The sequence below is a fragment of the Branchiostoma floridae genome, chromosome 8 (genome assembly GCF_000003815.2).
Source record: "Branchiostoma floridae strain S238N-H82 chromosome 8, Bfl_VNyyK, whole genome shotgun sequence".
NCBI classification, from domain to species: Eukaryota; Metazoa; Chordata; class Leptocardii; order Amphioxiformes; family Branchiostomatidae; genus Branchiostoma; species Branchiostoma floridae.
Genome location: NC_049986.1, coordinates 25,396,825 through 25,408,786, shown reverse-complemented (window position 1 = coordinate 25,408,786; position 11,962 = coordinate 25,396,825). Strand labels below are relative to the sequence as shown.

Sequence of the window (11,962 nt, the reverse complement as noted above, 5' to 3'; positions counted from 1 at the left end):
TCTTGGTGGTACTACCGTATAAATATAACAGTCAAAGGTCCTCAATGAGACTCGCGCACAAATTGGTCATTCAGAATGTCTGAATTTGTCATTCAGAAGAGATGCCCAAGGATACGAAATGAATTGTAAACTAAAACAAAACACCATCAAACCCAAGTTGAGACACTTCTTTGTCTCTACGTTTTATACTCTCAAACTTTATATCTGAAGATGTTGAAGCTGTTGATTTAGTGACGGGACTGTACCTACCTTGATTGGGAGTGAAAGTCTTGAGAAACTGACCAGGAGAAAGTGTCCGACCCTCCTGGAGAAGAAAATGTCCTTAAGCTCTGCCCAAGTCTCCCCCCGACATCCAGCCTTCCAGCACAGACACTGCCTTTTCAAGTCTGGTGTTGTTCCAAACCTCCCAACCAATCACCACCTCTGTTATTGAAGCTTCGGCCTATTGTCCAATGGGGACAGCCGATACAAAGTCAACCTCACCCAACCTGACCTCCAACATAGATCCTCAATTATGTCCTCATTGAGCAATTACTTAAGTTGTAATTAAGACGCTGGCTTGAGGGGGTTCCTTCAGCCGTGATTAAGACGCCCTGCGGAGCTGTGTGCCTTCAGGTGACCTTTCTCAGGAGATAATGTCTGCCGAATGTCTCTGATCTTCCCTAAAGTCGTCATTAAGACACCATTAGAACCCGACCCCTACTGAGGGCGGGGTGAAGATGGAAGGTCGTGTAAATCTCCGCTGTGAGGACTCTAAACTTCCCGTGTTTCACTCACATGTCCGAAAAACTTCCCTGCAGTTCCAGAACAAGCTGTTAGGGGGCTCAAACCTGAATGGCATAGTCATTGTACAGGGTACCTGCTTTAGTGCATGATGGTACTTGCACATAACAGTAGTTTACTGTTTACAGTATTTATCTTCTTGAGTGTAACTAATCTTTGTGACACTTAGAGAAAGTCTAAGTCAGGATAGCCTGAGACATACCTGAGTGCCAAACCTGCACACAATAGGTGATGCATCTAGATGTGTACATGTACCTGCCAGGTAGAGTATAGGATATATACTTAGTCATGTACAAAAGTACCCAAATCTGCTCCATACTTGCACAGTAGTTATCGTAATGGTTTAATCCCTAATGAGTAATAATATCCCCATTATCTACACAATAGGCCATGCCTAGTGGTGTGCGCAGGCCTTTGGCCTTTGGGGTGACCTGGCTCTGCATTATGTCCTTATATCTGTAGCCTCACTCCTGTATTACTCATGACACAGTGGGCACTCTTAAAAAGCATTGGGCCCCCAAAACCATGTTTTTAGGTGGATCATATCACCTTTCATAGATCCCTAATGGCATTTACAGCACCAATGATAGCTGACATAAGACACATTTGAGATGAAAGCTTGTTTATTACTGACAGGATTGGGTAGGACAGTTTTGTGATTCGAGGGATTGTTGCAGGCAGACACATTTCTGCTGTTGCTGTCAGCTGTAGGTGGAATGAGTCAGGGACTTGCAGATATGTCCAGTAGATTCCATAATGTTGTTTCCTTGAGTTCGTTAAATTTTACCTATTCAAGTTAACCAAAACATCTCCAGAAAAATTGTTTTATCATCAGATTTAGAAGTTTTTACCATTAACCTCAGTCAGTAACTGTGGTACAACCAACATGGTGAATGAGGCTTTGTCTTCCCAGTTTCCGCCTGCACTGTCCCCTGAGTTATATCCCCCTGGTTCGGGTTTGACTTTTAGTGGTTTTACCCAACAGTGCCGCTCTGTGCGCCGGGTCTGACCGGCACCATCAGCTGGATACACCTTCGGGCAACGTTTAGTACGTCTTTTTCTGCTCACAAAGAGAAGTTCTGTTGTCAGTTAGTCCTGCAACTAACTCTGGTATTTAAAGGGTAAATACTAAATTGCCCTGTTCGCTCTGGCTATCATGATCATGATTATTGTTACCTTAGATTGCCTTAGGGCTAGTTTTTCCCTTGATGCCCTGTTCACAAAGAAGTTGTGTGCTTGTTGAGTCCAGTGAATTATGAGTAAAGACAAGGTAAGGCATACTGCTATTCATTCTGACAACCTTTTTACCCTAAACACCTTTGGCAAGTTTGGTGTCAAAGTTTGTTTTACTCCCTCACAAAGACATTCAGACTGGCATACATACACAGGGTAAGGTACTGTCTGAGTCCATTCATTCTGACTACTGTGCATTGTAGTTCAGCCTATAATAAACACCTTTGGCAAGTTTGATGTTAAAGTTAGTTTTGTACCCTCACAAAGACAATCAGACTGGTACAGACTCGGACTAACATACACAGACTCAGGGTAAGGTATTGTACTAATTACTATTTACTCTGACTACAGTACATTTGTAGTACGAGGGTGAGTCAGAAAGTAATGCAAGTGGTTTCATAACAGAGTCGTTCTTTGATCGAATGAGTTGAAATTTGGCACAAAGGTTAAGACATATCTTCTCTTGAGATTGAAATATCAAAATTTGTTGCTCATTATTTTCTGAGTGACTGAGCTGCTTTCAAGGTGACCACACCCTTGGTATCCCGTCAGAAGAAAAGAGAGGTCCAATTAACGTACAATTAAGAATATCCCTAAACCAATGTTTGCTATTGTAGGAGACTAAGCCTGCACATGTAATAAGCTGCATTTCTCTATAAGCCACACGCTTAATTTTAACTCTGAAATCTGAGCAGTTTTTCTTTTTTTCGTTGCTGGTGTAGAGTGAGGCATACGCGGTCTTCAGGGTCATGAGATCTGCGGTGTTATTATTTAAACTTTCCGTAGCCTTCTTTTCCATTAACAAAGAGAAATGAAACTTAGCACACTTTTTGGCCTTTAAACAGTTAATAACTGTGTAAAGTTTCGTTTCTTTTGGTTAATGGAAGTAGTCTTTTAACCAACAACCCACGAATTCGTGTATAAATCCAACAGCTCTATAACACAACTTACTGCATCCTAGCAGCTGTAAATAAAGAACCATTACGAGTTTAGAGATGAAAATTGGCACGCAATCTATAGAGACATTTGGTATCATACATGGGTAATTTCAACTTCCTACAGTGATTTTTAGTGGGTCAGATTTAGAGGAATCGCTAGTCTGACAAGGTACTAAGGGTGTGTTCATCTTGAAATCAACTCAGTTGGTCATAAAATTATAAAGACCAGATTTAAAACATTCAATCTCAAGAGGACATATATCGCTACTTTTGTGCCAAATTTCAACTCAATTGATAATAAAACGACTCTGTTATGAAACCACTTGCATTACTTTCTGACTCACCCTCGTATAAACACCTCGATGTTGAAGTTAGTTTTAGACCCTTACAAAGACATTCAGACTGGCACTGACACAGGGTAAGGTACCGTACGTAGTCCATTCATTCTGACTACTGTACATTGTAGTTCAGCCTGTGATAAACACCTTTGGCAAGTTTGAAGTTGATGTTAGTTTTGTACCCTCACAAAGACATTCAGACTGGTACAAATACAGGGTAAGGTATTGTACTAATTACTATTTATTCTGACTACTGTACATTTGTAGTATAAACACCTTGATGTTGAAGTTAGTTTAACTCCGGGACATTCAGATTGGCACAGACACAGGGTACGGCATTGTAGTATATTATTCAATAATACGACAGAAGTCAGAATGATTTCTACTATTATTAGTATTCAAACTTCTTCCGTTATGGCGTTATCCCCTACACACCCCAAGTTTGAAGTGAATGTTAGTTTGTGGAGCCAAATAAAGACAAAGTCAATTAGTTTTACTCCAGACCGTTACAAAGAGGATCCATCCAGTGGCAGCCACAAGGAGAAACATCTGTGACACTAGTTTATCAGACTGCCTCATGAGGTATTGGTTTGTTGATTTGATTGATATCATAATTATATAATATTACATGACGTATGGATGACATCCGTGTGTATATCAATGTTCGGCTGTTTCCAAAGTTATCAACCATACTTATAAACACTTATAGACAACTCAGAGGATAGACTCACAGGGAAGCTGTGTGTTTAGGAAGTCCTGTGAGTAACAGGTGTAGAAAAGACCATTATACTCTGACTGCCTTCAAATAAGTTTACCTAGCAAACTCTGGCTGACTTGGACGTGATATTCTTGTCACTTACAAAGTGGTCTGGCAGTGTTTGACCAGTCTCAGGGTTCTAGCCAGGATTTCATTTTAGCGTAGTGGGAATGGCATGGTAGCGAAGCGACCAATCAGGAGTAGGGGGGTCTTGGCCCCTTCACGGTGAGATTATGATAATGTAGAGTTAAAAGTTGGCACTCTGTTGATATCACATGTAATTTAAAGGCTTTTTTGGTCAGTTTTGAATGGCATATTATCATTTTTCATTGTTCAGACATTGATTAGACATTGTTGAACAAGCAAATGATAGCAAAGCACCACTACACTGGTTAATAAAAATTAGTGTAGTGGCTCTTATTTTAGCGTAGTGGTCACAAATTTTAGCGTAGGGGCCCACTACGCTAAAATGCACTAGCTAGAACCCTGAGTCTAGTTAGTGTGGGACATGCATGTAGACATGGACAGGGTACTATATTAGGCACAGCAGGCAGCAAGAATCTTTGAATGTGTGTTCCAGTAACCAACTTCTTTCAGTCTGCCATTTGTTCCATTTGTTCACTTTAGGCCATGTTACTCTATAATTAATATGGATGGCATCCACACACAAACACACCACGTTTTGTTTCCCCCCCTCCCAAAAAAAACCCAGCATATTTAATTTGTAAATTGTAGAAAGCAGCTGCAAAATGAGTACATATATGCCATAAATCGGAGAATGGATTACAATACTGTAATACAAGTGTTGTAGAATGCCTAACACACCTGGGAATACTCGCAGGTCCGATGTGGCAGAACCTTTCCTAAAACCTGGTCAGGAGCCAAGCAGACTTCCTGTCGGAACAAAACAGTGCTGCCAACAACAAGCCGGCGATCAAACGCAACAAAACCTTTCCTAAAACTCTGGTCTTTTTGTAGCAAAGGAACAAAATACTGTAGTCGTAGCCAACAAGCCAGCGATCAAACATAACAAAGCTTTCCTGAAATGAAACTCGGGTCTTTTTGTGTACGAAAAAATACAGTAGCTGCTGCCAACAAGCCAGGGATCAAATGTAACAAAAGCTTTCTTAAAACTCTGGTCTTGAGCCAAACAGTGTTCTTGCCAGAACAACAAAGCCAATGCCAGCTCCATCCAGCTCCATCTAGCCCCTTCCAGTGATACAAGCCAAGAAAGCTTTTCCCCCGGAGTGAATGAAATCCCGGCTGCCAGCACCAAACCAGCGATGGGAGCCAAGAAAAGCTTTAGAGTTGTCTGAATGAAGTAGTGGCCGTCAGGAACAAGGCCCTGATCAAAAGTAACCAGACCTGGTCCTGAGCCAAGAGTCGTGTACTATTGTAGGGATCTGCCAACAATGGAACCCGCAAAGCTACCCCCACGTGGACGGCTGCCAAACTGGCTGCTCCAATAGTAGTAATAACACGATCCTTGTAAATCAGCCCCCCTCCCCCTCAAGTCAACAAACCAACTTGTTCATCTGTGGCACAGGTCATGTTATCTATTTTGGGTTGCTAAGATACGTTGTTCTGTGTTCCATGTTGCTGAGAGGTCCTGTTCTGTATTTTGGTTGCTAAGATACGTTTCTCTGTGTTCCATGTTGCTGAGAGGTCCTATGCTATATTTTGGGTTATTTAGATACGTTGTTCTGTGTTCCATGTTGCTGAGAGGTCCTGTTCTGTATTTTGGTTGCTAAGATACGTTGTTCTGTGTTCCATGTTGCTGAGAGGTCCTGTTCTGTATTTTGGTTGCTAAGATACGTTATTCTGTGTTCCATGTTGCTGAGAGGTCCTATGCTATATATTTTGGGTTATTTAGATACGTTGTTCTGTCTTCCATGTTGCTGATAGGTCCTGTTCTATATTTCAGGTTGCTAAGATACGTTATTCTGTGTTCCATGTTGCTGAGAGGTCCTGTTCTATATTCCAGGTTGCTAAGATACATTTGTTCTGTGTTCCATGTTGCTGAGAGGTCCTGTTCTATATTCCAGGTTGCTAAGATACATTTGTTCTGTGTTCCATGTTGCTGAGAGGTCCTGTTCTATATTCCAGGTTGCTAAGATACATTTGTTCTGTGTTCCATGTTGCTGAGAGGTCCTGTTCTGTATTTCAGGTTGCTAAGATACGTTGTTCTGTTTTCCAGGTTGTCCCTGAAGATCGAGCCCGGCAACAGCAGGCTGCAAAGAGTGGCCAGAGATGATTTATCAGGTGGGTTTGTCGGCTGGGCTGTTTCCTAGTCAGGAGCACACAGGCGCCACCTAGCAGCTGCTGTGTACACTGCAGGCAGAGAGCTTGTGGGTTTGATACAAATCTTTATTGACACGACAAAAAGCACAGCGGCTTTCGTAAGGTCTACATGTATAACAACTACTTACAGTACAACTAAACACACATACATGGATGTCTATAGGTATGAATAAATCAGCATATAGCCTATATTATAGGGGCTAGCATGTCATTTACAGTATTGCTTCTACGATATAGACATTCTTGAATATATTTGCCTACTTGTACACAGTGAGGATTATCGCCTCCCAGAATGTAGTTCAGTTTATCTATCGTACAAAGAGAAGCAAATTCTTTAGAGCAAGCGGAAAGTAATGTGAACACCTCTGTGCGTTTGTCATTATATAGAGAACAATCCATTACAAAGTGACGTTCGTCTTCGATCTCATTTGGACAGAATATCTTCCAGCTTCTATATTCAGTTTGTGACTACAGATTCTTATCTTTGTAATTGCTCTACGAAGTTCAAAATTGTGTACATTCGAAAGATACTTCTTTTGTCCGTATCTTTCCTTTAGTGTAGAATAAATGGAAAGTTTTGAGTTATTCTGGATAGAAGAATGCCATTCTTGTATGTATATATCCTGTAAACGGAGTCGTAATTGGTCGGTTAGCATATCAACATGATACAACCTCGGGTTTGTCCATACATGCCCAAATCCATTATAGTTGAGAATGTCAGTTACATGATTCGTCCAATCGTATTCACCAGAAAGTAAAACATCATATGCTTCACGGAGTAAGGAATCTTCGGGTAAGTTTGCTAGTCGGTGCCAGTATTTGATTAATTGTAACTCAGCATTGATCGAAATGGGCAAAGTTCCTAACTCACCACGGATGCCGTCATTTGAAGATTTCGCATGTACTCCCAGTAGAAATTTTAATTTTTGGAAACTCATGTCAATGGTATCAAATTCTGGGATACTAGTATGTGAAGGAAGTCTATGTGCAGAGGGCATCACACTTGTATGTGTTGGTAGTGTTTGCATGTTCATGTGTATGGATGTTTGTGGATGAACAGAAGAACTAGAATGCCCAGATGGACTGTATGGAATGTTTTTTGTTGGTTTATATTTTAATGTACTGTAAGTGCCACACTTTTATAGTTAGCTTATACCAGGACTTTAGTTTCCTGCAATTTCTGACTTTAATAAGAAAGCTTGCTTGCAGTTAGACACATAATGAAGCTAGAAACAAACAGTGTTTTGAGTACGAAATATTGACGTTGCGCCCATTCCCGTTTCCCGCCCAGTGAACGGCAAAGCTGCGCTTACCCAGAAGGCTTCCAGCCCGTGCACCCCGACCTCCGCACCCCGATTCGTCCCGACACATCGCAAGAGTCGCAGCCTCGGCACAAAGTAAGGAAAAACTCTCCTGTTCTTAGTAGATTAACTCTCCTGTTCTTAGTGGATTAACTCTCCTGTTCTTAGTGGATTAACTCTCCTGTTCTTAGTGGATTAACTCTCCTGTTCTTAGTGGATTAACTCTCCTGTTCTTAGTGGATTAACTCTCCTGTTCTTAGTAGATTAACTCTCCTGGTCTTAGTGGAAATAAGTAGGTAGACTGAAACAATACTGCACCACTGTTAGGACTACTTAAACACTAGACCTGGCTCCCCTGTCTTCACACATTATATAAGAGGCAGTTAAACACACTGTTATATACTGTCAAACATTATAATGTACTGTAACGGTACCGACGCATCGCAAGGGTTGCAGCCTCGGCACAAAGTAAGGAAAACTCTCCTGTTCTTCATAGCAAGAAACAGACAGTCAAACAGTACCCACCATACACCACTGTCAAAACTACTTAATATATGTATAATATAACACTTAGACATGACTCCCCTGTCTTCACACATTATATTATAGACTGTCAAATATTTTGATACAGTATGCACACAGAAGAGTCTTGGCACCAGTAGAGACACTACCCTATCTCCATACTGTATATTTGCTAACAGTCAAACACCTACAATTTTGTACAGTGTACAGAACAGTCTCGGCCCCAAGTATGATTCGTTTTAACCCTAACCTGACTGTCTTCATACTGTATAATTATGTAATGTTAGAGGCAGTCAAACATGTATATTGGGCAATCTCTGGTACAGTAACTGTAACCTACTGGACAGTCTCTGGTACAGTAACACCCCCAAAGCTGCAGTCCAAGTCTTTACTGGCACAAAATCAGGCACAAATGTTCAGTTGGGTACACTAAACAACCACTAATGACTTACTATAATGTGCCACTAACGATCACTAACGACTGCATGGTTCTCAAACATATAGGAGGAAACAGGAAAGACGTAAACTCACACCAGATCACTGGTTACCATGGCAACCATCTCTAGTCAGGACTGGTTCAGGTGATGTTAGGTAAGACTCTGGTGGACAGGTGTAAACTTTCACTTCCTGGACAGGTGTAAACTTTCACTCTCTGGACAGGTGTAAACTTTCGCTTTCTGTCCCTCCTGCAGCCAGACCTCAGTCTCTCCCAGAAGGTGAGTAGGTGCAGCCGCGGTGTTGGTGGTGGTGCTGTTGTGTTGCTTAGCAACTGTTGCTAGGCAACAAGTGGTGGTGGTGCTGTCGTGTTGCTTAGCAACCAATGTCCGTGCTGTGCTGTTGCTAGGCAACTAGTGTTTGTTCTGTCCAATTCCTTTAAGTCAACGTGTTTTACTTTTGGTTCTGTTCATTGCTATTAGCAACCTCTGTTCTGCTTCAGTCTGTTCAGTTGAAAAGCAACCAGTGTTGTGATTGGTCCATTCTGCTGCTAGGCAATCAGTAACCAGTAAGAACATCCAATCAGGGATTTATCGGGGAAATTACAATTTTGTTCTGTGATCTCATAATCTGTGCAAAATATTTGTCAGTTACTGTGACGAAAACAGTACTCCCTCGGGTTCTTAGATTGTGTCAATGTTACTCCAGTTTGTTCAAGCATTCTGCCATATCAGGTGGGAACAGTTGAAGGTCATGTTCAGGTCAGGGATCAGGTCAGAGTTTAGTTGAAGGTCAGAGGTTAGTTGGAGGTCAGGCAGAGGCAGTTCGAGGTCAGCGAACCTTTGCGATCCCCCCCCCCCCCCTCGCCTTGAGCGTGAGCAAACAGTGAGGTCCGGCTGGACAAGGCTGTTTCACAAATAGTGTTGGGCACCACTTAGCGCCCGGGCGGGACATTCCTGCTGGTGCAGCTCGGCTCGGGGAAAACATCGCTCATCCGGGCCCCCATCCACATCATGTGGGTTATGGACACATTAAAATGGTCATATAGCTCAGCTGCAGGCATTTCGAAGGGTTCTGAGCACCTGTATGCTAGTTACAATTGTGTTGTTTAACTTTGTGTAAGGACTCCCACTGACGTTGTCAGATCTCCTGCAAGAGTTGTTTCTGTTTAGAGGCCCAGACAGTGTACTTTTTTGAGTTAGCTTAGCAAAAAACGTACAGTCACGTCTATATTCAAATACAATTCAATCTCTACAACTGGATAAAAAACGGATATTTACTTCCGGACGTTTCGAGTGACATCCATCACTCTTCTTCAGCAAAAGCAGAATGAACTAGTCAGAACAATTCAATACCAGTATAGCTAACTAGAAAAACTGGTTTAACCACTAAATCGTTAGGATCATATGCAAAAGGTTACACAAATGTACATCATGTTAGGATAGTTCCTCCAGTTGTACAGTCACGTATATATACATCAGGCTTTGCCAAATGAACGAGAAGAAATTATAGAGTATAAAATGCCTGCTCTGACTGTTCGTCTTGATGAAGACCTGATGGTTCGTGTAACGGTAAAAAATGCAAGATTGGCTGCGTGGCTTTGTCCCTGGTTAAGGACTACATTAGCCGTTACCAGGGGCATACAGATCAGGGTTCTGTTGGAGTCAGTTTATCTATCTAGTATTCACTGGTGAAGTAAAGAAAGGGAAGTGAAGGTTTGGCTGTTCCAGACGTATTAGCAAGAAGCAGGACCCCCCCCCCCCCTTACAACCCTGACCAGTAGACCCCATGTCTCAGTGTACAGACCTGGGCTCTGTGGGAGTGGTTCCCCTACTGTACATGTACCAGCCACACTTCAGAGTCTGACACATCAGATTTGACATCCTGGCTGAAACTCACAACTACATGTATGTGATGTAAAACTGACCATTGTTCTCTGTCCCTGCAGCTTCCTGTGCCATACAGTCCAGGCAGAGGCCAACAGGTAAGGCCCACATCTTACAGTGTTGTTGTACTACAGATCTTCTTTATTCAACTATAATGGCCTTTACTTACTAGGTTGTAAGTCACACAATAAAGGCACTTTTAATTAAACATTCAAAGTTGTAATGAAACAGTAAGTTGATAATTGTACTCATGCTCACAGTAAATGTTGTAACATAACTTCAACATTTAATCTGTGTAGCATGTTCTGGCTGTGAGCACAGATTTATACAGACCTCCCCATGTACTGTGTGTGTGTGTGTGTGTGAGTGGGGGGTGGGGTTGAGGGAGACGCACGCATGGTCCAGTGTGCTGTCATGTTGACTTTCAGTCTGGGTTCAGGTCAGGAAAACATACATCATGACTGTACAAGGCTTTAGTACATGTGGTGCCAATGACAATTTACATCAAGAACATGACGTTGTACAATACCATGTTTGACAGACATATTAAATGATAAAGCCTAAGACTCCAGTTAGCGGTGCAGGACAGAAATTAGCCCGTGATGATAATAGTGGCAGGCACAACCCAGACAAAAGATGCGGCCATCTTCAGGGGTCGTGAAGGCCAAAGTAAACAGTACTGAGTGGAACTGTATATTACACAATGTAGGAGTGGAGACAACAAAGTTATGGGTAAAGAAAAGCACCTACCTTAAAGATATATAGTTAAGAGTTGTCACCTTCTACATGATCAGGGAAGTCCCGATGTGAACACCCGTCCGCTCACAACCGCTCCGGAATATCACTGGTCTGGGCAAACATCGTAATTAGTCACCCCTGACAACAGACCCGCCCGGCAACCACACGGGGCTGATACATAGTGCTACAATTCCTCTAAAGGATGGGCCAAAACAGAGTGCCATGGGTGGCCTCAGTACGGGCCAGCACAGAACGCTGGGTGGCCTCAACAGTTATGTGGCAGTCAACACACTCACAAGAATCAAGAAGACAACAGATAGATAAGAAAATGAAGAAATTTCATCCTGAACTGATGTTTCTGATGTCAACTTGCAGACAAGAAAGAGATTTGATTCTGATTTATGTATGCCTTCAAGTTGTTTAATTAAGGCTGCCCATTTGATGTATATAAGACATTCGTCAAACCCACACTCCCTGATTCATTGACTGCTGGTCCCTGTTGCCAAACTTAGATCTGAGAAGGGTGTCTGGACTGGACTAGTCCTGTCCGTAAGTTGTATCAGGTGGGAACATGAGACCTTTCTATCCAATCAGCTGGTGTGTTAGGCCAAAGGTCGGTTATGCCGGCTACATAGTACAGATACAGAATCACAGGACGGAGAAAATCATTTATTATAACCCTGGCCAGTGAATAATTAGTCCAACAAAGTCAGCTGAAAGTTCATCTGTG

The 11,962-nt window shown here is 42.2% G+C and overlaps 1 protein-coding gene across 3 annotated transcripts in view; it reads left to right on the top strand.

The window, feature by feature from the left end:
* Positions 1–11,962, top strand: part of LOC118421677 (ras-specific guanine nucleotide-releasing factor RalGPS2-like) — a 93,935-nt gene that overhangs the window by 69,560 nt on the left and 12,413 nt on the right. For 2 of the 3 annotated variants that reach the window (XM_035829125.1, XM_035829127.1), the window contains exons 11-14: positions 6,247–6,311; positions 7,642–7,747; positions 8,678–8,764; positions 10,557–10,592. In XM_035829125.1, coding sequence (XP_035685018.1) covers positions 6,247–6,311; positions 7,642–7,747; positions 8,678–8,764; positions 10,557–10,592 — 294 coding nt within the window. The remainder of the gene's footprint in view (positions 1–6,246; positions 6,312–7,641; positions 7,748–8,677; positions 8,765–10,556; positions 10,593–11,962) is intronic. The other variant, XM_035829126.1, reaches the window with a different exon arrangement.